The sequence below is a fragment of the Columba livia genome, chromosome 16 (genome assembly GCF_036013475.1).
Source record: "Columba livia isolate bColLiv1 breed racing homer chromosome 16, bColLiv1.pat.W.v2, whole genome shotgun sequence".
Lineage (NCBI taxonomy): Eukaryota > Metazoa > Chordata > Aves > Columbiformes > Columbidae > Columba > Columba livia.
In genome coordinates, this window is record NC_088617.1 from 6,654,848 (window position 1) to 6,681,558 (window position 26,711).

At 52.6% G+C, this 26,711-nt stretch overlaps 1 protein-coding gene across 14 annotated transcripts; it reads left to right on the forward strand.

The window, feature by feature from the left end:
• Positions 1-9,669: 9,669 nt before the first annotated feature.
• On the forward strand, positions 9,670-25,876 carry TPD52L2 (TPD52 like 2). 14 transcript variants are annotated; one of them, XM_065032253.1, is made up of 10 exons: positions 9,673-9,832; positions 10,286-10,431; positions 12,101-12,249; positions 13,101-13,160; positions 14,622-14,681; positions 18,263-18,364; positions 22,175-22,201; positions 22,582-22,623; positions 23,831-23,879; positions 24,083-25,876. In XM_065032253.1, the coding sequence occupies exons 1-10, from the start codon at positions 9,814-9,816 to the stop codon at positions 24,176-24,178; spliced, it is 750 nt and encodes a 249-aa protein (XP_064888325.1). In that variant the 5' UTR covers positions 9,673-9,813; the 3' UTR covers positions 24,179-25,876. The 14 variants fall into 14 exon arrangements, with proteins under 14 accessions (XP_064888331.1, XP_064888325.1, XP_064888327.1 ...); XM_065032254.1 differs by having other exon boundaries at positions 9,675-9,832; positions 10,313-10,431; XM_065032259.1 differs by lacking the exon at positions 13,101-13,160 and having other exon boundaries at positions 9,670-9,832; positions 10,313-10,431.
• The last annotated feature ends 835 nt before the right edge of the window (positions 25,877-26,711 follow it).

A 26,711-nucleotide genomic window follows, 5' to 3' on the forward strand; every position in this document is an offset into this window, starting at 1 on the left:
CGCTCCCAACCATGCTGGGAATGGGGACAGCGGCTGCTGGGAGCTGGGGGCGGGGGAGAGCCAGGCCAAAGGGGCTGGGGGGGGGGTCTTGAGGGGTCCTGGGCAGGGTCAGTGCTGGCTGATATCAGCTGCTAACCCTTCCTCAAGCCTCCTGTGATGGAGCATCACAACCTCACATAGAAAATGGGATTTAAAAGCTGAAGGTCGGCCAGGGGAGAAACCCTCCATGCCTATCTGGGGGTGCTGGGATGGATGCGGGGATGTGGGCAGGGTGTGGGGATGCAGGCAAGGCACAAGCAGGCCACAGAGATGTGACCCAGCCCTTTCCCACCCTGAAAGATGCTTCATCGCAAACCAGTTTGCATCAGAAGGCGATGCAGGCAGGGGCGCAGGCAGCCGGAGCCTGCAGGCAGGGTTCAGGCAGAGGCCAGGCAATGCCAGCGAACAGCTCAGGCGTGGAGGAGAGAAACCGGCCAGCGAGCCAAGGAGCCCAGAAGGGCAGCCACAGGCTTCAATTAGCCAAGGAGCAATGGCAGGATCCTGCTTTAAATAGAGTGGGCAGGGAACTGTGCCCGCGGGCAGCGCAGCCTGGCACCCCCGGATGCTTCACCCCCTCCCAGCACCCGCATCGCTGCCCTGCCCGCGGTCGGGGTGTTGGGGTGTCAAGGGGATGGAGCAGCTGGGGGATGCAGGTGGGCAGGGGGTTAGCGGGGCCGGGTGGGGGTGCCGGGGGGTGAGCAGGGCCAGACTCTGCTCCGAAAGCAGCTGAGAGGAAGGAAGAAGCAGCTAAAATAAGCAGGTGGGTGGGCAGGGAGGAAATCAAGTGAGGCTGATAACGGCCCGGCTGGGCAAGGGGGAAAAGAAACAAAATGTCCCCAGGAAATAGGAACCGGCTCCCGGGAAGGAGAAGGAGATTGTGGGGGGTAGCGGCACGGAGAGTGGATCCCGAGGGAGGGGGACAGGGGAACAGGGGTCCTGCACTGCCCGTGTGGCTGCGTGGGCAGGGGAAGGGCAGGATGCTCTGAAACACTGGCCAGGAACGGGGTCACCCTGCCTAAAGCGGGCGTGGGTGTGGGCAGAGGCACCGCGAGCATCTTCAGGAGGTGGGCAGGTGCCCGTGGGTGACCCCCCAAGAGTGAAAGCTGGGCAGCACAGAGCTCCAGGTGGTTTATGTGCAGGCAGCCGCCTGTTCTGCTCCAGGAATGGCCCCGCTTTGGTCATGACAGGGGGATAGGGACCGAAACCAACTGCCCAGCACTCCAGGGGCAGTTTGGGCTGCAACCAAGAGAGATGAGGCAGGGGGCGGTGGGATGCAAAATGCTCTCCAGGGCAGACAGGGCCCTTTCCTGCTCTCCCCTGCCTGCCAGCTGCCAGCATCCTGGGGACTCCCACAGCATCCCAGGAGCTCCTGCAGCATTCTGGGGCTCCTGCAGCATCCCAGGGTCTCCTGCGGCATCCTGAGGGCTCCTGCAGCATCTTGAGGGCTCCCGCTGCATCCCCAGGGGCTCCTTCAGCATCCCAGCGGTTCCTGCTCCCACAGCATCCCACCTCCTGTCTGTGTAACGAAGGTGGGGTGGTGGGGTCATGGAACTGCGGTCAGGGCAAACCCAGGTGTTTGTACAGAGGGGTCGGGGTGCTGGGGAGGTTCGGGGGGGCTGAGCCCTGCCGGGGGGGCAGCTTGGCCGGAGCGCAGGATGCGCAGGGCCACTGTGGCTCCTGCCCTGGGAGTTTCCACATGAACCACATACTGTTCGCATCTGAGCGTTTTCCCCTCGCCAGGGCCGCTGCCGGGGGTTATTTCCTGCCCTTTGCGCTCCCCCCCGCACCGCCCCGGTCTGCCCCAGCCCGGCTGCTTCCTCTCGGCCGCCCCGGGGGCTTTCCGTGCTGCCAGAAAATAAATCTCATGCTATTTTTAACAGAGGGGAAAACGCCAAGGTCTCCTCCAGCCTGGGCTGCTGCAGCGCTGAGCGCGGCCGGGCACCCCCGGAGAGATGAAGGAGGGAGAGGAATGTGCTGGGAAGGATGTGGGCAGGCAGGGCAGCCTGAGCCCCGCTTCCATCTCTCTGCCTCCGGGCAGGATTTTAGGGAAGGCAGAAAGTCTTGGGGAGGGGAGCAGCGACTGGGTGCTGGGGGACCCTCTGTCCCTCCCCCTTTGCGTCAGACAGCAGACCCCCCCCAAGGCTCCCCAGCCCAGCATCCTTTATTATCGTCACCCATCAGCTCTCCCCCGTGCAGGGAGGAGGCAATGTGGCGGGGGGGCGGTCACTCCACGTCCGTCCCCAGCACCCCCGCTGGCAGGGGACGGGGTGAGCAGGGGGTAACACCCATCACCCTCCTGGCGCAGGGGGACACATGCGGGGCCGGGGGGGGCAGCGCCCCGAGGGAGCTGGGGACAGTGTGTGAGGGTCCCCTGGGGTCAGGGCTGGGACAGTTGCTGTTTTTAACCCCTGTAAGTGCCTTAGGGAGGCTGCGAGCGGGATCAGCTGGCTAAAGCCCGGCGGGGACAGCGGGGGGCTGGGGAGCGGATGGAGCTGTAGATAACCGGGGGGCACTGAGAGCCCCCCACACCTTTCTGCTCCCCAAAGGTGGCTGTCTCCACTCGAGGTTGGGACACTGCCGTCCCCTGCCAGCCATCCGCACTCGCCATCCCCACTCACATCTTCCTTGCTGTAGCAACGTGAGCCGGGCGAGTTGCGCTTCCCGCGACTCCAGGAGCTGGGGACTTATTCTTTGCAAGGCTCCTGCTAAAATCTTTTCACCTGGGGGACCCCCGCCGGTCTCCGCTCCCCCGCCCCCCGTGCGAGCTGGAGGAGGTCCCCGCTCTTCTTCTCCCCCGGGGACACGTTCCGCGGAGCTCCCGGCCAGCGGAAACACGGGAATAGAGCACCGAGAGACGGAGCAGCCACTTCCAAGCGCCGGGCGGGAGGAGAGCAGAAAACAGGAGGTGGAGGTGAAAATGTCAAACCCAGCTCCCGCTCCCCTCCCGAGGCTGGACAGGGCGCTGCTGGTGGCTTTTGATCCTGGTCCCTCGTCACCGAGGCCACCTTTGCCTCCGACAGCCGACAAGGTGGCGATGCCAGCGGCCACCTCCCTGTGCCCGGGGATCAAAGCCCCGTGTGGATCCCTGCCGGGGGCTACCGGGGGTCTCCTGCCCGAGCAGGGGGAAGGGAGAACCGTTTGGCTCCAGCTCAGCTGGAGGTCTCGGGGTCAAGCAGCCCTGCCCCAGTTCCCGGGAAAGGAACAGGAGTCTGCAGGGTGCAACTCAGGGCAGAAACTCCCTGGGCTGCCCGGGACGGGAGGTCCCAGCTGTGTCCCAGCATCGTTCCAGGGTGGAGGTTTCCAGCGTCGGCAACTCCCAAAGCTCCAGGTTGGGCTTGACTTGCGCTTGTCCCCATCCGGGCCTGATCCTGCCCGTGGGGAAAACCCGGCTCTGTGCCCCGGGACAGCCCAGAGCATCCCTGGGGACTTGGCCTGGGAAGGGGGGTAACCGGGATTTGGGGACCGTCCCCGTCCTGGGGCTCGCTGGGGCCACGCGGAGCGGGCCTGATCCTGCAGCGGGGACGTCACCGAAGGGCTCTGCCCGCGGCCAGATGGCTCCGAGGAGCCCTAAGCTCCCCATAATGCCCCTAATTTGTCCCACAGCGCAGAATGGGCGGCCCAGCCCAGCTGGTGCCTGCATCCCCCCGCAGCGGCAGCTTTGGGACCTTTGGCTATTTTTAATCCCGGGAAGCTATTTTGGAGGAGAGAGGCTATTTTCCCTGCCCGCGGCTAATCCTGTCTCGCTTTTCAACCTTACACAGCTATTTTCCGGGGCCGGGCCATGGGCAGCTCCTGCTTGGGGCAGTCTGCATCCAGGAGGAGTTGGGGCACGAGGAATTGGGTGGGAAGCGCTGGCTGTGATGGGGTGATCATGCACCCCCTGACCCGTTCTGCCGGGTCCCCACATGGGGACAGGGCTGGTTGGCGCCTGGCACTGGGCAAGGGCACCGCTGTGCCACGGAGGGGAGCATTCACCATTTGGGGACACGAGCTGCTGGTCCCCCCAGCTCCCCCCGCGAGAGCCGGAAAGTCCATCAAGGGATGGGGATGCCAGAGGTGACAGGGCCGGGTGTCCCCTGGGCGTTGTGGGGACCGCGGGGTCCTGGGAGTGTCGGTGAACTGGGGCTGAACTGGAAGCAGGTGTTGGGCACGTCCCGGAGGAAAGGGGCTGGCGGGAGGAAGGGTGGGGGTGCAGGGGGGGCACAGCTGGCGGGGGGAGCGGGGTGCACATCTGGCAGCGGGGGGGTGGCAGGAAGCATCGTGCTGGCTCAGCCCCCCCGTGCTCGGCCGCCTCGGGGTCCCGGGGGGCCACGCCACTGCCAGATGTTGTGCAGCTGTCTCTGGCGCTTCCTCTCTCCCCGCGCCCCGCATCCTCCGGGAAGCTCTTCCCTGCGCTTCTTCGGCGGGGAGAGCGGGGGGAGACCCCCCAGCCCCCGCTTCTCCCCCAGCCCCGGCTTCCTGAGCCTCCGGCTCTGTCTGCTGCGGCGCTTTCTCCGCTGGCTCATTCCCCCATCTCCTCCCCCATGTTTCTCCAGCTCCTTTCTTTTCCTGCCAGCTGCCCCCCAGCCCTGGGCGGGGGTCTCACCCCTCAGCTGCCTCCCCATCCCGGGGCCGCATCCTGCACCCCAGCCCTCTTCAATGTGCTGAGCTCGTCCCGCTCTCCGAGGCGGAGAGGAGGGCACGGAAGCAGAAACGTCGGGCATCATTTATTTCTTTTCTTCCCTCTTCTCTCTAAGCATTTTGCCTTTTCCCGCAGCGCAGGGGCTGGGCTGGCTGGATCCTGCCCAGCACCCAACCAGCCCCGGCCCTACGGGCAGAGAAAAGCCGGGAGAGCGGCAGCGAGTGGGTGCTGCGGGAGCCGGGGGAGATGTGGGAACCGGGGGAGATGTGGGAGCCGGGGGAGATGTGGGAGCCGGGGGAGATGCTCCTCACCGGCGGCTTGCACGGTCTGCAGGACGCAGATAGGATTCGGGGATTAGGGCAGCTTAGGGAACAGGGTTTTTCCAAGCGGCAGATGGTGCTGGATGGATCCCAGGGTGAGGTTAGCAGGGTGGGAAGCAGGTCCCCGAGCAGCCCTGGGCAGGGCAGGGGAAAATCAGTCAGAAGTGGAGAGGAGGAGGAGGATTTTCAGCCGGCCCGTTTCCGGACAGGAGCAGGAGCGAGGGCGGGAGGGCTGGATCCTTCCCAAGCTCCCACGCATGCCGGGTGCCAGTGGGGACACCCCACGGTGACACCCAGAGCCAGTCACAGCCGCTGCGGCAACAGCCCGGCTCTTGCACCCCACGTCCCCCCGGGAAGCATCCTGTGACCCCAGCCAGGCTGCAGATCTCAGGGCCCAAGGGATGGGACATGGCTCTGTCACCCATTTGGTCCTTAGGCTGCACATGTCCCCTGTCCCCAAGAGAGCACGTCTCCCCATGAGCGTGCACGTCACTCTGTGAGTGCGTGGGAAGCCCCAAGACCAGCGGCTTCCCCCTCCACATCCCCCTGGGGGGGCCTTGGCCACAGGAATGGGGCTCGTGGGCAGTGGATGCTGCAGTGGGGCTGGAGTGGGGTGACCCCTCCTGCCCCCCAGGCTCTGCTGTGGGTGCAAAGACGAGCAACTTTTCCCCAAACACTGCCAGGGGAATTCCTGGTGACAAGAGTGGAAATGAGCTGGTTCAATAGGTGACGAGGTGGGGACCGGAGAGGAATGCCACGGCCAGGGAGGCAGTGCTGGTGCCTGGCAGGGGGACTCAGGCAGCCCCAGGAGCTGCTTCAGAACTGAGAGCAGCCAAACGAGCCAGGGTAATGAAGGACAAATTAAGGGACCTGTTTCCAGGCAGGGGGTACAATGATGGGCTCCAAAACCAGCCTCAAAGGACACAGGAGGGTCCAAGAGGAGAGACAGAGAGGAGTCTGACCTGCCCTGGCCAGGAGCGATCCCACGGCTCCTGAAGGTATTTGTGGTGGCAGCAGGGGGGGCTCTGGCTGCGGAGGTGGAAGCCCAACCACAGCTGGGGAGTCACCGACACTTTCCAAGGAAGAAGTTTGGGACCCGGGTGGGAAGCCCTCGAGCAGCCCGTGGGCGTGTGGGGCTTTTTGCTCAGGGTGGGGAGGTGGGTGCGGGGACCTCTGGGGGATGCTGGGACCCCAGCCCACCCTGGCTGCTCCATGGGACGGAGTGTGTCTGTGCCAAACCATCAGCATCGGCGAGGAGATGGCAATGTGGGGGATGCGGGGTTACAGAGGATGATCCAGATCTGGCCCCCCAGCCCCATGCCTGCCATCTGTCCTCCAGCAGCTGCACCCATGTCTCTGTGGTTCAGCCCCACTCAAGAGTCCCTGTCCCTTTCCCAGTGACAGCTCTGAAAGAGGAAGCGTCGCCCCCCACGTCCCCCCCACCATGACCCAGGGGATATTTTGGGTTTGGAGAAAAGCGGAAGGCAGCACCAGGCAGGCGATGCCCTGCAGCACGCAGGGGATGGTGGTGGACAGGGAAAGAGGAACACCAACCTGCCTGGCGGACAGGGAAAGCGGATCTGTCTCACCTGAAGAGTAAAAAGAGTTTTTGGGGTGCACAAGGACGGCTCGAGCAGTCCCTGGGGTGATGGCTGGGGAGTGATGCTCTTGGGGGACCCCCCGGTGCTCCCAGCTCCCACCTTCCACCTTTGTGTTTGCCAATGTCCTGAGACAGCAGGAGCAAAGAGTGGGGGCTGGTGTACATGGTGTATTTTAATGCTGCATTTTCCCTCTGCTGTGGAGCCATGGATGACAGATTGGTTTGAGTTAGGAGGGGCCTTTAAAGATCATCCGGTTCAAAGCCCCTGCCACGGGCAGGGACACCTTGCACCAGACCTGGTTACTCAGAGCCCCCTCCAACTTGACCTTGAACCAGGGATGGGACATTCACAGCTTCTCTGGGCAGCCTGTTCCAGGGCCACACCACCCTCACGAGCAAAAATTTCTTCCTTATACCTCACCTAATTCGCCTGAATCTCTGTCAGTTCGAAGCAATCACCCCTTGTCCTGTCACTACGTGCCCTTGTAAAAATTCCCTCTCCATCTTTCTTGTAGGTCCCCTTTGGTACTGGACGGATAGATTAATGGATGGATGGACAGATGAATGGATGGATGGATGGATGGACGGATGGATGGATGGATGGATGGATGGATGGATGCACAAATGGACGGACACAGGGATGGACAGACAGAGGGATGGGCAGATGGATGGACGAAATGCTGGATGGCCATCAGGCAGCACTATCAGTCTGTACCCCCACTCCGCTGGAGGCCATCCAGCTGTGACCCCTCCCCACTGCACCCCCAGCGATGCTCAGTTCCCCGTCCCAGCCCAGACACCGGTGTTCTGCGGGGGCTAATAGCCACTGGCTTCTAATAGCCGCTGGCTTCTAATAGCCACTGGCCCAACAAGTAGGAGCCAGGGTGGCTCCCCTGGGCCCTTTCCAGTGCAGGGAGGAGCGATGGGGAGAGCAGAGCCCAGCGGCTCCGCAGCGGGCAGCAGAATCTAGGTCAGGGCTTGCTGTAACCAGGGGCACGGAGCCCAGATCACCTCGGCTCCCGAGCAAAGACACTGAGCTGCAGCGCTGCCCGAGCCCGGCGCGGACGGGGGGAACCGGCGACCGGGAAACATCCACGCTCACCCAGAGCATCCCCGACCTGGGAGCTGCCAAGGACGCCCACGGGTGTCGCTTCCTGTTTGCGTGGCCGTTCACGCAATTCCTCGCTTTGCTGAGAAACAGGCGAGATTTGTAGCTCTGGCTCTGCCAGGGCTGGAAAATAACGTGCTGCCCAGGGGCAGGAGGCTTTTGGAGACAGAGTGATGCTGGGCATGGGGAGATGCCACTTGCCTCCCCAGAGAGGTGCTCCCCCGCCGCCAAAGCTGCCCCCTCCCTCTCCACTGCTTCCACACAGGAGACAGAGCAGCTGGAAGGGGATCAGCGCAGGGAACCGGCCCCAGGCCTGACATTTCAGTCTTTGCCAGCAAATGGAAAAACAAAAAAGCCCCAAGCAAGCAAAAAGCCCAGCGGGTGCAAAAGGGGAACTCGGGGGAACGTGGAGGGTGAGAAGCTGCGGCTCCCCGGATGAGCAAACGTCTCTGCAACCCCCCAATTTCTGCCCATCCCAGCGGTGCCGCAGCAGTTTCAAACAAAAGAAATGATGCTCCACAAAGGGGATTTTTTGTTTTTTGTTTTTTTATATTCTCCCCCCCCCCCCAAATGCAGGATTGCTCCTGGCTTCCCAGCACCCTTCGAGGGAATTATTAAATTGGCAGCATGATGCATGTAATTAAAAGGTAGAGCGAAATTAGCCGCTGGAACGGTGGGTCTTTGGAGGACGATCCTGTGTGTCCCCAGGAGGCACAGCCGGCTCCCCGCTTGGCTAGGCTGGGCTTGGCAGTGTCAGGCCCGGCAGAGCTGGCAGAGGCCAGTGCAGCTCCCTGCGAGCCGCAGCGCTCCCGGCTCCTCCCGCTGCAGCCACCTCTCAGGGCCAGATTTTCAAGATCCTGGGCTCTGATGAGCCTGGAAAAATCCATGTTTTTCACATGGGCACAGCATTTGGCCGCTCCCTGAGCCCAGCTTCAAAGTGACACTGGCACCAAGGCTCCAAACTTCACAATAACCCCTCAAAAAATCCCCCACAAAATATCTGAGCTGTTAAAACGCTCTCCATCCTTTCTAGGACAGATGGCGGTGACGGGCAGTGCCCCAGAAAGGGCATTTCCAGGAGCGCTGTCGGGCACTAACTGTTGGAAAGGGTTCTGAAAAATTCATGCCCATTTCCCCATTTATATTCGGTTCCCTTTTCACGTCCCATCCTGGGCAACCCAAAGAGACCGAGTTGCAAAGGCTCCGAAAATGAAAGTGGCTGGAAAGGAGACTCCAGCCCAGCGGGGTTTCCAGCGCGGCGGGTTGGGAAATGGATGGGAGCGGAGCAGCTCAGGGTCCCCCGCGCCCTGCCGTGATTCTCAAACCGAGGCAGACGCGAAGGCGGCACCGCCGGGGCATTTTGGCTCCTGCTGCCCCTCCAGCCCCTCCAAAGAGCTGCAGGTTTGTGGTGGGGGCCGAGCTCTGCCAGCCCGTAGCAGGGAAAGGTGAACCCCCCGGTATCGCTTCCCCGTTTCGGTGCCACTGCTGCCAGCTGCACGTGGGCACCTGGTGAAAGCCCGGTTTTGGGCACATCTGGGAGCAGGTGATGTCCTGTCCCTGCCCCAGCGGGAGGGCACTGGGGGAGGCCCTGGGCACCGCAGCCACCCTGGGGTCTACCCGGGAGCCCCAAACCCCGCAGAAGGCAATATGTGAGACGGGTGGCAACGCGGCATGGTTCATTATCATGGTGAGTTATCGGGGTTAATTAATGAGCTCAGCGGGGGGAGCAGCAGCCCCCGCCCGGCCCGGGTGACACGGGCCCGGCCCGGGTGAGCCCGAACGCGGCGCTGCCCGGGCGGGGGCCAGCTCTACCCGCGGCCCGTGCCGGTGCTGCCCCCTTCCCTCCGCCGGGCACACGGCACCGCGGCCCCGCTGACCCCGGGAAAGCGGAGCCCCTCCCCGTGACGTCACCCAGCCCATGACGTCACCGCCGCCGTTGGCGGGTCCGGGGGGGCGCAGGCGGCAGGAGGGGGAACGTGGCGCCCTCGCCGTGGCAACGCGGCGGGTGACGCGCTCTTCCCGCGACCCTCCCCGGAAGCGGGCGGCGCGGCGCTGATTGCGTCACGGGGGGGCGGTGGCGGCGGCGGCGGCTTCTTCGGCGGCGGCTGAACGGGCCCGGAGCGCCATGGAGAGCGCGAATCAGGGTGAGCGAGCGGCCGTGCCTCAGCCCGCGGGACCGGGCCTTCGCCTCCGGCCGCATTGCGGCGGGGGCCCTGGGGACGGGACGGCCCTTGGCGGGGCGACCCTGAGAGGGGACGCTGCCGTGAGGGGACAGGGGCCCAGGGGCTGCGGTTCTGGGGCCCCGCGGAGGGCGCTGGCGGCTCCTCCCGTCCCCGCTCCTCGGAGCTCGGCTCCCCGGGCCCGCAGGGTCCCTGCGGCTGTTGAGCAGCTGCCGCCGGGTAGAGCAGCTGTTTTGGTCGAGCAGAGCCCGGTGTCGCTGTCACTTCTGGTAGATGCTCACGGAGGAAACTCCACTGGGGGTTTCTCTTCCTCTTTTGGGTGAAGCCCCTTTCTTCACCTTTCCCCTCGGGTTTGCATAACGCGCTTTGCTTGCTGGCTGCTTATCCTGTGTGCCCTCTGCTCCTTGTCTGTGACAGATATCAACCTTAACTCTCCCAACAAAGGTCTGCTGTCCGATGCCATGACAGATGTTCCCGTGGATAACGCGGCTGCGGCCAGGACATGTGTGCCCGAAGGGCTGACTCTGGCTGAGGAGGAGGAGTTGAGATCCGAGCTCGCCAAGGTAACGCGGCGCTCGCCTTCGGCAGTGGGGCTGCGGGTCTGCCCTGCTGGGAGGGAACAAACACAAATCTGTGGTGCCACCAGAGCACGACTTGGGGTTTTCTTACAAGTTTTGCTTTGGTGTTACCTTTGGATCTCTCAGCTAATTGTTAAAATGCACAAAGCTGGCAGATACTTCAAACACTGTGGTACTTTGTGTGCTCCTTCCCAGAAGTACTTAATTTAGAGCTCTAAGGAAATAAGTGGCTTTTGATGCTGTGAGTTTAATCTAGGCTTTTAGCTCCATTTGAAGGAAGAAAGCACTTTAGGCAAGTGGTATGTAAAAGAAACTTGTTTTTCCTTAGGAAGCTGAAACAATGGAGCACGTATGCTTTCTTTTTCTACCTTTTTCTCTTAAATATGTATTACCTTTCATAGGCAAATATTTTTGGTGCTTGTATGCTTTGAAGAGATGAAAGTTTGTAATGTAACATCCTAATTTTTGGGCACCCTTGGGTGTTTAAAGGTCAGTTTATAATTTCTATTTGAAATTATTCTTCTAGCTGAAGATAATTGCAGCTGTTCTTCTGTGGCCCTTTCATTTGAGAATCTTGTGGTGATTCTTTGACTTGTGAGTTTTAGCAAGAGAGGACTTTGCTCCTCTGTGTGGTCACACAGATCTTGGTGAGCTGCACTTAAAGTAGAAATGAATCCTCTCTGCACGGAAACAACTCCAGAGTACTTTGAAAATGTAAGAAAGATTTCTGAGGAAAAACTCTTTGCTTTAATGACATCAGAGGAAAAGACTCATAAAGCAGAAACCTCAGTTCATAAGGTTTGGCAACTGATTTGCATCTACTCTTGAAGTTCCGATGCTAGGAATGAGTTCTGTTAATCTTGGCGACTAAGTCACCAGTACAGTGACTTGGATGGATGTTTTCCTTTTGAAGTCTGATCAGCTGACCACTCATTCCAGCATCCTTCACGTTCATTTGAATTATTCTGTGCGTTCCTGACATTCCTACCAATTCTTTAAATTCACGTTAATGAAATCTTGGTAGTTTTGAGTGAGGCAGAAAGTTCACAGAATCACAGAATCGACTGGGTTGGAAAAGCCCTCAGAGATCATCCAGTCCAACCCTTGGTCCAACTCTAGTCCGTTTATTAGATCATGGCACTAAGTGCCATGTCCAATCTCAGTTTAAAAACCTCCAGGGACGGCGAGTCCAGCACCTCCCTGGGCAGCCATTCCAATGCCTGACCACTCTCTCTTTCTAATATCCAGCCTAAATTTCCCCTGGTAGAGTTTAAGCCTATGCCCCCTTGTCCTGTTGCTAACTGCCTGGGAGAAGAGACCAATCCCCACCTGGCTATAACTTCCCTTCAGGTAGTTATAGAGAGTGATGAGGTCACCTCTAAGCCTCCTCTTCTCCAGACTAAACAAGCCCAGCTCCCTCAGCCTCTCCCCATAGGTCTTATGTTCAAGTCCCTTCACCAGTCGTGTTGCTCTTCTCTGGACCCGCTCCAGCACTTCAATGTCTTTCCTGAACTGAGGGGCCCAGAACTGAACACAATACTCCAGGTGTGGCCTCACCAATGCAGAGTACAGGGGAAGGATCACTTAAGTTGGCTTAATGCTCAGAATTTTACGGAAGTATGATTTAGGACAAACCTCTGCTCCTCTCTCTAAGGTTGAAGAAGAAATTGGTACTCTCAGGCAAGTTCTGGCTGCAAAGGAGCGGCACTGCGGGGAGCTGAAGAGGAAGCTGGGTCTGACTCCCTTGGATGGCTTAAAGCAAAATCTGTCCAAAAGCTGGCACGATGTCCAAGTCTCCAATGCGTAAGTGTTGCTTGTGATGCACATTTATTGTAAAATGACTCTGTAGTAATTATTTCCCAGCAGCATATTCCAAGGCTCTTCCAAGGGGCTGGAGGCTTTTGCTCTGATGAGTGTGCAGAGTAAAAGCACTTTTTATTTCATTGCTCTCATGTGTCCGTGTCTTTATGTCAGTATAAATGGAACTTTCATATCTGCCATCTGGATAAATAGTTGCTGGATGTCCTTTCCCATGGTGTTAGAGATCTAGATTGCCACTTAGTTCTATTTGCCCATTTCTGCTCATTCTTTGAGACGTTGGCAGCTGCTCCCTTGTTCTGAACTTGGGCTCAAAGAGAAGTGCAAGAAGTTTCAAAGCTTTCCTGTGTAGTGTTAGTTCAGAACCTGTTTCCTCAGTCATAGAAAATTTAAAAGGCTGCACTTCCTAGGAAAAAAATCTGTAATATTAGTGTACATTAGGCATAGCCCCTCTGCCTAAAGAAGATCTGATATTAACCTGACTGTCCCTGAACAGTGTTAGAGGAACGGTCACTGCAGTGCCTGATGGCACAGAGAGTAGAGTCAGAGGCGAGTGTGACCCTGCAGTTGTGCCCAGATGTAAATGGCTCTCAGGGCCATAGAGATATTGTTCAGCCTAAAACGTCTCACGTAACTTAACTGGGATTTGGCATTACTGATGGTGCTACTACAGACCAGATCGTTGAGCTGTTCATCTCCTTGTTTATTCTTTCCCTTTTCCTCATCTTCCCTCCGACACCCCTGCCCATTGTTATTCCTTTCTAACTGAAATCTGTGTCGTTGTCTTCTTAAAAAATGAATATTAAATTATATTCATTAACACTTTCTGTTTCTAGTTATGTGAAAACATCTGAGAAACTTGGAGAGTGGAATGACAAAGTGACACAGTCTGACTTGTGAGTGCCTGGGGCTCCTCAGCACCCCCTCCCCGCTCCTCGCTGCGTTCCCCGATCTGTGCTGCCGCTTGTTCTCGCCAGCGCCAGGGGCTGTTGTGAGCTGCTGGGGCAGAACTGTTGTCAGCAGCACATCTGGCTTCCAGCTATAACACCCCTTGGTTCCTGAGGAGATGAGCAAATGTTACTGCTGTCATCTCCCTCATGGTCTTGCTATTGCAGAAGAAAAATTCCGATCAGTTACCAGACCACATTTTATTTAAACAAACAAAAAAAATCAACAACAGTTTTGATTTAGCTGGTCACTGGTAGGTTAGTCTGTTGTAATTGATGTCTTATTAGTGAACCTCTGTCTTTACTGTGAAACTATTTCTCTTCTTATCATGGGATGTGGTAGGAATCAGTTAGATTGTTTGTTGCCTTTCTATACGGCCAAAGGGGAGAAAAGGTGCCCGAAGGCATTTAGCTGTAGCTGGAAATGCAGGCTCTGCAAATGCAAATCTGTATATTAGCTGGTGAAAGCCACCAAGCAGTGGCTCTTCTGCATTGATGTATGTGATGTCAACACTAGAAAGTCATGAATTTTAGTCTCTGCAATATATACGAGCAGGTGACAAATGTGGACAAAAAACATCTGACTACTTTTGTCTTTAGAATATATTCTTTAGTTGTATTAGACCTCTGTTCATATTAAACATGAATAATTTTGATTCCTGCTGTATAGCAGATAAAAGGGAGACCTTGAATGTTTTCTGCACTGAAGGTTCTCTCCCATGTCTTGTGCTGAAGGAGATGATTATTTCATGAAGAGGAAAATGTGGACTGGGAGTATCCCGTCGTTAGGCAAGATGGCACTGAGCTAATTGGGGAGAGTCACGTTTCTGGGTGACATGAGCCGCCTGCGCTGTGTCACCTCTGAGTGTGTCTGTGTGCTGTCTGGTGGCAGACGCTTTCTGTAGTACTTGTATTTGTTCTGTACCCTCCGTGGTAATTCTGACAACCCCTAAGGTACTGGTTTGTATGTAGGCGAACATGATTTGTGAAGATTAGAAAATGAAACTTAAGTTTAACGGTTCATCCAGGTCGTGCTGTAGTGGGAAAACATGGCTTTGGATGTGGCAGTCAGATATTTCTTTTGGCCTTGGGCTCAGCTTGCTGCTCTGTATTTTTGGTATCTATCCACCACGCAGTGCGTAGGAAGGGAGCAGAATACGCAAAGTCTTTCAGTCCCTGACACCTGAACTGCAGGCTTTGTTTCCTTGTGCTGAGTGTTTGAAAGCATTTAAGTAAGAAAGAAACTGCGGCTTAGGTGACTTCCTGCCTCAAACAACAGCGCTTTTCCTTCTGACAGAAATAAAACTTGTGATACCATAAGTGTAAAGAGACATTAATAGTGTAGAAAGCATCAAAAGAAGCATCCGTTGTGAATCTCAGTGCCGTGTCTAACCTCCGTTGTGTTTGTAGATATCTTTCGGCCAGCAGCACACTGGAGGACTGGAATGAAAAATTAACTCAATCAGAAGCGTGAGTGTTTTAACCTTCAGCATTAACAAATGCTTTCCTGACAGTCTGCTGCCAATAATGCTCTGTGCCTCTGCTTCCAGCCCTCTGCTTTGACTAAATCTATTTCAACATTTATCTTCTCTAGCTTTCGCTTTTTTAACCTGATAAATGCCTATTCTGGGAGAGGGAGCTTTTCCTCAGGTCAGTATTTAAATTATTTCATTGTGGTCCAGGTGATACTCTTGAAATGCTCTCAGAGGAGAACTGGCTGAAGCCACTGGGCAGCTGAGACCTGTGTGCCACATGTCATAACTTCAGCTGACAAGCTGTGGAGTAGCCAGAGTGGCCTCTTGGTGTTTTCCTCAGGGAGCTGGAGCTTTTTCCTGTGGTACCTGATGAGAACGGACAGAGCTGGAGGGTCCAAGGCAGCTATTCTGTCATGTTGGGGCCCCGAACAGCTTAAACCTCAGAGCTGCTAAACTGCGGTTTTTGGCTGTTAAGGTCTTGTAGCCATGTTTTTATTAAATGCCTGAAATTAAATTCTCATCTGGCCTAAATTATGGAAATTGGCCGTTGTCCTTCCCACTGCACCTATCCCACAGGACAGAGGGGTATCATTAGCATGATGCAGTGGGAGCAGGCAGGTAGTGTCATTGTTTCCTGAACTGATTTAAACGGTGCTAAGGCAGGGCTTAGGTAAGCCAGCTTTTCCTTTTCTCTGGAGTGGGTATGAAATGCAGTCCTTTGAGCTGGTTTTTTATTGGCGGTGTGTGAAGAGGTGGATTTCTTCATCAGGGGTTGAAAGATGAGCAGTGATGAAAAGTAGGAGTATCAGAAAACCTGAAAGTATGGACATCCTCCTTTCAGTGTTCCATGTATGTTTTCTAGATTAAGAAGATGCAAATTGTCACTATTTCGCTTGTGAAATAGAATGACCTTGTTTTTTGCGCTTGTTGACAGTGTGACTGACTCCAGCAGCGTCTAATCAGAGTTCCTCCCTGGGTGTGCCTGCTAGCATGGAAAACTTTGCGTTATTTCTGTTTCCTTGTACTAAAGAAGTGCCAGAGATGTGGCGGAAACGTGCTTTTGTAGAGCACTTAAGGCCTCAATAGTTGTGGCACGCTAGTTTTCCTGCTTGCTTTGGCACTAGACTGTGGCAGTTCATACTAGCAAGGTAGATGCTAATTAAAATAGAGAGACGAGGGGGCTTGAAAGGGAAGATTCCAGCAACGTTTCAGAAAACAAACAATTTTTACTTCTTTTTGTCTGAAGGTCAGTAAATCTGAGCAGTCATGTTCAACAAATCCAAGAATGAGGTTTTACTCATACTGTTTTTTTAAATGCAAATACATTCTCTTTCCTGTTGTTTGAGCTTCTCTGCCTTATGACTAACAAGTATCCTGACTGACCTGGGAACGGGCCTCACTCCTGACCTGATGGTGCTTTTGCGCTGGATTTCCCAGCAGCTGCTGTTCCAGCCCCAGACTTGCCCCCTGCAGCCAGTGCACAGCGAGGACAGGAATCAGCCCCTGATTTCACTGTAACCAGGCGCACGATGACTTCCATGGCTTGTGTACTTAGTCAGACAGCACAAATGGTGGTTGCTGGGTAAGAGCAAGTGAGAGGAAGCTGGTATTAATGGATAAAGGAGGATTTGAGGGTGCAGGTCCCGCTCCTCCCTGCAAGGGTTTATAGGAGAGGGATGCATGAAATGTTTGAATACCGCAGGAAGAACGGCACAGGGCAGAGATCATTTCTGCAGCGTCTGCTGCAGCCAGCTGTCTGTTAGGAGAGCAAGGTATTCATCAGAGCTCATATTCGTTAATCTCAAATTTGGGTTATTTTATTGCACTTTGTACTGGTGCTATGGGAAGAAAGGGAGCAATTGTGAGTGTAAACCATGGTAGACCTGGCTGTGTCTCCTGCAGGAGGGTAGTTGTGGCTTCTAGGTCAGGGCTGGGCATAGTTAAGTTGCATTAAAGTCTTGTATAACCTGATGCCTGGGTGTCACAGGTGCAGTTCCACACTTGTGTCCGATGGCGGTTCTGGGTTAAATAGCTGCTCATTGCAGCTGTGTTTCCCCAGCTCTGCCTCCTGTGTTGCAGCGGTCGGGGGGTGTATGTGTGGGGAGCTGTGTGTGCAGGACTAGGCTGGTGACCTGACCTGGCTGCTGCTGTCTCTTGTGTTCTTCAAGTTGATATTTCTGCGGGATCGTTTCCTTGCTCTAGATCATGAGCAGTTGTGCTGGCATTGCAAAGGAGCACACGCAGGCAGAAGGAGCAGCCCTTGGGTGCTGGATCTTTGGTTGTCTTAACGGTCCTGCTGCCAAGTGTGGAAAATAGAGCTGGGAAATCTCTGGCCTTTATCTGCTGAAGCCAGGCAGAAAACCTGGAGTCTGCAGTGTGTGCGTGGCGTGGTGCTGTCCTCTGGGTCTGTAAACTTTTCCTCTCGTCGCTGCTCTAAGAGAGTTGAGTACAGAGCAGAAGTAGAGGCAATACAATACATTTTGATGAGCAGGATTTGTTGTTTCCCTCAGGCAGCTGTAAATCAAATCCCGTGGTAGGACTCAGCCTGACTGCTAAGGCGGGGATTGAGATCCTCCTCTTCCAAAGCAGCTTTGACCTGGAGTTCTAACACCATTGTTGCGATAGGAAAGCAGTGGTGATGCTGACCAACTCATTCCTAAATCATCCTGAGATGACAGCTTCTTGCAAAAGATTGTGCTGTGGAGAAACTGCATTGAGGCCTTGTTGTTGGGGCACGCTTGGCTTAAATTATTTAAATTGTTTTTCTGCCTGAGTCTTTTTTTTTTTTTTAAATATATAGTTTTGAAGAATGCCATAAATCTAGATATTAGTCACCAAGTGTGGAATGGCTTAGAGAGGATGAGTTAATGAAAGTGGCTCAAAGAATCCTTGTTCCTGAGATGAGTCTCCTCTGAAGGAAACAAAGGTTCTTCAGTCTCTGTCTTCTCCAGCTCTGGTATAAACTCAAAGGTAATCAACTGACAAATACAAACTGTCAGACTTCGTATGTGTTGTGGTTAATGGTAACTGATAGGAAACTTCTCTACTCATTTGTTTCTAAATTGCAGTTGGAGAGATAATGCTGATTCCTGTATTTCTCCTCTATACACTCTTGCCTCTTTCGTCTATAACCTAACACTACAGCAAATGCTGTAACTTCTTCAAGGCTGCAAGGATATTATGGAATAGTTTACTAGACTTATTGTGTAAAGGAAACCAAAAGGTAGTTGTAGAGCAAATGGGATTACGATGCTGTGGTCTTAGAGTTTTCACATGGAAAACTGGGGTTTTGGTTTTCTTTTTTTAATAATTTTTGTCAGATTTAAGAATGTATGGTCAAAATGGTAAAGTGAGCGTATGGAAAGGTTAATCCTACACTTGCGGCTTTTTCAAAACATCAAGTCTTTGAATATACGCAAGACTGGAAGGGGCTTTTTCAGGGAAGTCAGTGCAGCTCACTAACCCAGCTTCTTTCCCTCAATATGGGTTCCTTTTCCAAAACAGGGAGGGAATGCTTCTTGCTTTCAGATCCTACTCATGAGTTCAATTTGTGGTTGTTTTTTTTTTTCTATGTAGTTATAAGAAGACCCAGGAAACCCTTTCCCAGGCTGGACAGAAGACTTCAGCAGCCCTTTCCAATGTAGGTTCTGTTATCAGCAGGAAACTTGGTGACATGAGGTAAGATTCCTGGTTTGCGCTCTGGTGCTTTGATCTTGGTTTCAGACAGCAATGAGCCTTTACACAATAACGAGGCTTTTTTCCATTTTTGTGCTTGGTTGGCAGCACATTGCTGTTGGTGGATTAACCTCTTCTGTGTGGCCCTGTACATTGTAGTTTAGGACAGATTAAATGCCTGTTAAAGGCTTGTTGACAAGATAAAACCTGTAATAAGGCATTTGAGTTTAATTTGGCTGAGGAGAACTGACAATGTTTTTAGCAACCTTCCCTCTTTTACTGTCATATGGTTTCACTGCGGCTATTATGTCATATATAAGAAACTAGTATTAAAGCTTACTGTTTCCATTTATTACTGGATGATGGAGGTGTGTTTTCTCAGTGTTACTGTTTAGGATTGGAAAGGGATCATCACTCCTGTGCTCTGTTCTGCTTTAAAATGGGGCAAACTCTGGATGCCGCATTTCCTACAGTGTCCAGCCCTCTGTGCCAACTTTCCATGGAGAAGGGCAGCATGTGTTCCAGGCACAGTTATGTCATGTAGATTGGGAGGTATTAATCGATTCAGAAGATTATAACAGCATCAAAAATGTCATCTTGTGGTTGGTGGTCATCTAGATTCCTTAAGCTGCTGAGGTTCTTTCACACCGAGTTTCTCAGCTGCACACAGTTGAAGGTTGGAATCAATGATTTACCTGATCTTCAAAAATTTCAGCTGAAGATTGCTTTCCCCATTCATGGTGATGTCCAAGTTTTTAATGCTGAATATCTTGAATACACTTTTCTTGGAACTGAGAGCTAATTCTGAATGTATAACCTGTCCGGACTAGTAAGGAAGAATTCCTAGGACTTGTGTGTAATGTGATGTACCAGACTGTCGATTGAACGGGTCATTCTTTGTAGGGAATTTCCTATTCCGCTGTGGCTGGGAGTATCCAAGTGGTAAGAACTGGCTGGCCTCTGATCACATAGTACTGATTTATTCTATTTCTGTCCTTAGTGAGTTAGTTACTGTGTTCCTGCAGGGTAATTTTTGGTGTTTCCAGTAGCTCACTGCTCTGAATTTGGCAGAGGACTCACTGGCTCCCGACCCTTTCCAGTATTCAACTCTTAATTTTTCTTTCTTGGAAACTACCTAATCTACTAGAAGAAGAGATTTACATGTAATCACAGGAGACAGCTACCGGCACAAGATGTGGTGGGAATAGATTTTTGCTAAAATGACAATAGTCAAGTAAACTTGGTGCCTGACGTGTGCAGCCCGGTCAGGCTGTTGTGCCAAAGGGCTTTTTGCACCAAATGGGGAACTCCTGAACTGTGGTACCACCAGAAGCAGCTGTTTTGACAGGCTCAGTGCTGCCTGTTATCTTTTGGTTGGGAGAATCCAGTTCCCCAAGCAGCTGCAGAGCTGCTTGTGCCATCCTGGGTGAAGGGAGGGGACACAGGGCTGAGAGAAGACTGTGAGCAGGAGAAACGGGAACGTTCATCATGAAAACTGGCTGTGGATGCTGGTCTGGCTGACTCAAACAAGCCAGAGCTTTGCAGCAATGGAATTGCTCAGCTTTAGTCACCTGTTTAAACACCTGCATTCCTTTTCATAGCTAATAGGCTGGGTGATGTATTATGAAATACAGGTATCTTTAGTCTTACAACTTGGGAATCCCTGCCAAAGTTATTTCAGCAGGATTTGCTTTGCATATGTGGCCCTGTGGGGGAACACAGTAATGATTTTTTTTTAAGACTAAGTTTTTCTGTGTGTGTATGAGCAGACTTCTGTCTCCTGTGCTGCACTCGAGTCTTGATAGTTCTGATTCCGAGTAAGATTTAACTGTGAGCGTAAGTTTTTGCAGGAACTGTCCCACTTTCTGCCCTTGCCGGGTGAAACTGAACCGTGCTCTGAGATGTGATCAGAACTGACAATGAGCGGAGTCTGTGTTGTTGTGATCACTTCTCTGAACGTGTGGGGACGATCTCTGTTCCCAGAGGATCTCTGTTAAACCCGCACTGTTACTGTGCCCTCGTTTTTCCTCTTACACTACAAACTCACTTGTAAAGCAGGTTTATTTTCCATCACTGGAAGTGTTAGATAACAGAAGGGATTTCCTTGTTTAGTCAGCCTTGCTGGTTGATAAATGCAAGGAAGGCGTGATGAATGGGACAAACACCCCTGATACAGGGAGGACATAGTCGTAATGCCATTAAAAATGCTTGGACCAGAATGCTGTGAAATATAAGCAATGTGTCCCTGCATTAAATCTTTAGGGTTGCTGTATTCTGGTCAAAATAACTTTAAATGTGGATTATAAGGAGACATTGTGAAGTTAATGCAGTAACTGTGCGCTAACTATGTTGAGGCTGCTGCTCTCTTCACTTGCCTTGAGGGGAGGAAATGCAGCTTAATTAGTGGGTGGGATTTATTTAAATCTTGGCCAATTCAGCTTGTTCTGTTATCTCCACTTACAGATAAAAAGTAAATTGGCTTTTAGATCTTCTGTTTCTGTGCTTTACAGTAAACAGCAAAATTGGAAGTGTGTTCTTTCTGTTGATACCGGCTTGCTTTGTGGTTTTATGTCCCCCGACACATTTCATGCCTTATGTTGAAGTTTGCTGTACATAATACTACAAGCAAATTCATTGTGAAATGTTAGCCTGAGCCCCAAAGGTGCCTGCAGATTCCTGATTTTATGTGAACTATAAATCCTTATGAAAGGAGGAATAGGGTTGGTGCTGGGTCCAGGCCAAGGTACTGAACCAAAGAACCAGTGCTTGTGTGTTGCATGGGGGGTAGCATGGTGCATGGACATGTGTTATTTGTGTGCTTCTCCTTTAAGCAAAAGTAAGAAGAAAGTTAATTTATTTCGCATGCAGAGACAGCATTACAAGGAGTCTCCCCTGCCGAAGCGCTGACTTGGATGTGTGGGGAAATTAAACCACAAAGCTGAACGTCTTTGCTCGGGCTGCAAGGAAAAGCCCTTGTGCTTCTTGCCAAGTACTTCAGATCCAACTTGCCATGACTGCTTCCTGCTGCAGAGACAAAAATTATATTTAAGTGGAATAAAACACTGCTGCTGGTAGGAGAAGCCCCTTTAGAGCACCATGTTACTGGTAGAAAAAGGGAACCTCAGTCTGTTATTTCAGGCTACTGAGATGCTACCGCATTGCAAAGTCATGCATGGAAATCTGGTCACCTGGCAGGGGATAGTTTGCCCTGAAACCTAAAAATGGTTAAGCAGATTGTGAGGTAAACATGATACCCTTTATCTAGATACTTGTTGTTATGCTGAGATGTGTTTCTCTGAGCGGGAACTCCGGGATCTGCAGGCTTGGCAAGAAAAGTGCAGGAATCTGGTGCAGGTTCCTGTTCCAGAAATTCTCAGCGCCAAGTCCTGGCAGTGCTGGCTTTGTATGAGATCTCATGGGGGGGAAATGGGGGAAGGAGGTGTCTTCACCAAATTCGCTAGCTCTTGGGAAAAGCCTCAGTTTAGGAAAACATGCTCTAAAAAAACAACTCCCTGTGAAGGCAATGGATAGGGGTAGGTAAAACATTTTGCTTTCCCTCCCCAGCACCTCAGCTTTGAATTGCTGTAGGTCCTGTTACTGTCCTCTGAAAAACCTCTTAGCTTGGCTTATTTGAGTTTGGTTTTGCTTGCTTCTGCAATTTGTACTGAGAGGCTTCCTCCTGGGCAGTCAACTTTGTTGTCCCACAGTCCTGCGACCATGTCCCAGCTCTGTTGCTCTGCGTTTAGTGTTTAATCCACACAAGTGTCTGACTGTTGCTTCCTTTTTCTCTCTGCTGCACATGGCTTCTCCCAGGGCTCATCCCTTCTCCAGCTCTTTTAGGTAAGATGCTCCTCCAGGCTGCTAAAAGAGCACTCGTTTCTATGCCAGGCCCTTCAAGGGGAAGCTGATTATTTAAGCCTTGCCTACACTTTTGACACAAATTGAGAAACCGTCCACAAACCACTGCCCAGTAATTGATTTTTGTATCACAGTTGCAGTTTGCAGTTAAATACTCGTGCTTACTGTCCCGTGTCTGGGAAACAAAGTTCTGTGCTGCAGCTGTTAAATCAGGGAGGGCTGGATCTTCCCGCTCGGGTTGTCCCCAGCAGCCTGCACATGGGTAGGAAGGGCTTAGGAGCCAGGGGTACGCTGCTGTTGCGTGGTATCTGTCTAAAATTGTCATTTAACCTTTTCCTCCTTATTCTGAATGCTTCCGATAGCAGTTACTCCATTCGCCACTCGATAAGTATGCCAGCCATGAGGTAAGGTAGCAAATACCCGTCTCCGGAGTGGGGTTGGTGGGAGCGCAGCTGATGCCGTCGTTATTGGGGTTTTGGTTCTGACTCATACAACTGGTTCCCTTCTTAAGCAGACCCCGCTCAGAGCATGGGGTAATCTGAGCAATTCGGGGTGTTTTTTTTTAATCAGTCTCCTTTTATGGTTATTAGCACCTGTGTTGTTCTTGGACTAAGTGTGGCATCGCAACGATACCGAGGTCTGATTGAATTTAGCAGCTTGCAGAGGTCCCTGAAGGGCAGGGATTACCGTCCTCCTCTTGCAGCATGTGGCATGGCCGCTGCTAATACCGAGGTGGAGCCCAACCTGAACCCTCCGTCCCCAGCCTGGAAGCTCAGAGCCCTTTTCATGTACCTTCTGGGGGCATCAGGCAGCAGAAACACCTGCCAGGTCTGGGCAAGGTCCACAGGAGCCCTCTTGGTTATTCCTCAGAGATTGTTTTATGGGTGCAAATACAAAGTGATTCTTTGGAACAAAAATAGCCAAGGTGAGGCTCGTCATCTCCCAGTGCTCCCGCAGCCTGGCCCGGGGGGAGCAGCTCTGGATGAGTAATGGCCTGAGCTGAGCGCTCGGCGCAGAGGCGCTCCCTGGAATCATTTGCCAGCAAAGAAGCTTGTCAGGTTATCAAACAATTGACCTGGTTTTCTTTGCTGGAAATACAAAATCCTCTGATTAATTTATTACACTGTGGTTTTTATAAGTGTTTCCTGCTGCAAATGATCACTCCTGTGGTAATAAACCTGCATGTAGGTGCAGGCACGTGGCCCTTCCCCCTCCTGCCTGCAGGACACAATATGGAAAACTGAAGCCGTTGTATTAAACCCTTTTCAGCTTTTCCTTTCCATTATTTAAGACGGCGTGTTTTTAGTTGGAAGCCTTGCAAAGCTAAGCTAGTTTCTTCCCTACTTCCCTGCTGAACAAGGACTTGTTTCCCTCAACGTTTTAGCTTGAGCAGTTGTGTGGATTGCACTCGGTATAAATGTTTTCCTTTGGAGTTTGTATGGGGTGTTTTTGTCTGGTGTGCCTGAGAGATTTGTGCCGTGAGGAGCTGGGGGTGTTCTGGGTGCTGCTTCCACCGCATGGGCACAGCCAGAGAGCCCAGTCACACTGCGTGATTTGGTTTGGTTAACTAACTCGTTTTGATTTGTTCTGTGTTTCTTTCCTTTCTTCAAGGAATTCTGCAACCTTCAAGTCATTTGAAGATAGAGTTGGGACCATAAAGGTAACAGCCTGCTTTGTCTTGTGAACATACAGTGGGAAGCCTTATGCAGAAACTTGAATATCTGTTTTTCTGGTAGACCAGTATTCAGTCAAACGGGCTCTGAGATACGTGAAGTCTTTGCTACAGTTTGTGGCATTGACAAGGAGGAATTGCCTTGGTATTGAGTGCCGGTTTCTTGTTCTAAATCTCTTCTCTCCTTTCAGTCCAGAGTGGTGGGCAGCAGGGAAAACAGCACTGATGGCCTCCACTCCCCCTCGGGGGCTGGAGACAAAGCTCCACAAGACAACGCTCCTTTCTAGACCCGCGCTGGGGCTTTGCACGGCTGTGCACAACCGTCAGAGCGAGCCCTCTCCCTCCCAACCTTCACCACAGCAACAACACATGAATCCAAGAAGGGGCTGAGAGCCAAGGCTGGAGAGATCTGTCATCCATTCATAGACACTGCTGCTGGATCCAAGTCAAATAAAGAGAATGCAAAGTTTTGTACACAGATAATATTTTACACTAAAGTTTGTAGATTAAATGTATCACTGCTGTCCTTTCGGGAGAGCGTGTAAGATGGAGTTTCCTTAAAGTAGCTCAGAAATGCCGCTGGTACAAATGAAAACAGTTTTCCCTTGTCTGATGTAACTTGCAACAGATAAATTGCGATGAGTAGGACAGTTATTGGAGAAGGCACATGCATGGGCATTTCAGCTTCTGGCGCTGTTCTCTGTTTGGGGCATGTCACGCCGCCACGCTGGGAGCTCCCAGGCTTCTCCTGTTACTGGTTTCTCTGGCTCTCGTGGGAGCTGTCTGGTAAATGGGGTAAACAGTTGGGTTTTTTTCTGGGCTCCCACAAGGGAAACTTCACTTAGCAGCTGCCTCGTTGTTACACTAATGCTCTAGCTTTAACGAAAACTAAAAATCTTTATTTTTAAATGCAATGAACTTTAAAGAAATAAAGCTTAAAAGAAAAAAAAAAAAAAAGCTTTGGCATCATGTTAGGGAAATGCTTCTTTGGACTCTGAAACTGGATTGCAGGCCTTACATCACCTTACGCTTTACTTGCTTACAATTTTTTTTGTTTTTCTATAGAGGAGACTGTAAGGATTCTAGAGCTGGATGTTGAGCACTGGAGGTTTGCATCACACAGTAGTACAGCATGCTTATGAGCCAGTTCTTGTGTTAAATTCAGTGGTGCACTCCCTTTCCTGAGTGTATGAAACTTGCTTCTCCCTTCTCGGTTGATGCCTTCGTTCTTGGAGGAGGAATTTCTGGGGGCTGCTGGCGGCAGGGCCGTGTTCCAAAGGCCGGAGCGGTGTCCCGCAGTGTGGACACGATGCTGGACGGGCTCTGCTCTGCCCTGTTCTGTCGATGCATCTGACTGGGACTGGATATGTTTTTCAGTTAAAAGCCCCAACTCTAAGCTTGATTTACAAAACTGGCAGAGAGTCCCAGAGCTCAGCCAGTTCCCCCCAGAGCTGGATATTGTACTTTTTTTAATGTCCAACTTCATTGCTCAGGAGCTGAAAAATTCTGAGTTTTCTTCTAGAGGCCTGATCTTATTCTAGGCAAGGTGCCTCAACGTAGAAATACCTAGAGTGAGCAATTCTGTGCCTTAGAGGCGAAGTGGGACTTACTCAGGTCTTCAGACTTGCTTATGTACATATCCGGGTAGTTTTAGTGGTTTATCACCCTGGAGGGACTGAACTGTCCCTGACCCTTCTTTAGAGAAGCAAGTTTTGACATGTATTTGCTGATTAATCTCTGTTTTCCCACCCCTGCTCCCCTCCCCCTGCAGACCTGGGGACACAATATGGGCTGTTAGGATGGACTGGGCAGTAGCTGGAGTGCAGAGTGTCCTTTACTGGTGCTACTGGTGTGACTGAAACTGGCCTCCCTGCGAGGAACAGAGCCAGCAAGAGGGGGACTGCTGGAGCTCAGCTGTTGAACTGTTTCTCTTTACAGATAAAGGCTGAGGAAACTTGTCAATAAAACGTTCCTTTGGGAGAAAACTGAGTGAATGTTCTTGTCTTGGTCTGCCTAACAGTACTGAAATCTGCTTGTATTATGAACTTGTTGGATTCCAGCTGCCTGCAGCAGCTTGAGGCTGCAGCTCTTCCTGTTCATCTGTCGGCTCTCCAGGTGCTCCGTCATGATGTACCACATAATATTTGCAGTCTGATGGTTCCTGTTCAAGATGCTGAACATCGGCTGTTCCCCGAGCTGTGCCTGTGTTCAGCTGAGGGCTGGCGAGTCCCAAACGTGCATTTGTTCCCCAAGTACTGTCACATTGCTCCCGTCCCCGCCAGTGGGAAACAGCGGAGTTCCCTGGGGAGCGGCCGGGAAACCTGAGCAACTGGGAAAACCAATCAGGCTCTGAGCTTCAAAAAGCCTGTTTTCCTCTAATTATAAGTGCTTGTTTGTTTGTTAAAAGGAACTGGCTGAGCACCGTGTTCCTGGGGCACGCAAGAGCAGGCGGGACACGCGGTGCAGCACCCCCAGAAATAGAGCAGCTGGTGAAGGTCTGCTCAGACCTGGCTTAAAATCGAGGGTCAATGTGCATGAGTGCTGGGAACTGAGCACCCCTGGACGCTGTCCAGAGAGGCAGCAAACCCCCACCCTGGCACTACCCACATCCCTGAGAACCTCATCTCCGCGTCTGTTCAGCCCTCCAGGGATGGTGACTCCAGCACTGCCCTGGGCAGCCTGTTCCAATGCCCAACAGCCCTTTGGGGAAGAAATTGTTCCCAAGATCCAACCTCAGCCTCCCCTGGCGCAACTTAAGGCCGTTTCCTCTGCTCCTGTCGCTTGTTCCTGGGGAGCAGAGCCCGACCCCCCTGGCTCCAA

Excerpts from the sequence above, each read along its gene's own strand:
- TPD52L2 (XM_065032253.1), top strand. Across the intron at positions 10,432-12,100 it reads TGAGATCCGAGCTCGCCAAG|GTTGAAGAAGAAATTGGTAC; the intron begins GTAACGCGGCGC and ends CCTCTCTCTAAG. Across the intron at positions 22,202-22,581 it reads CCCTTCTCCAGCTCTTTTAG|CAGTTACTCCATTCGCCACT; the intron begins GTAAGATGCTCC and ends TGCTTCCGATAG.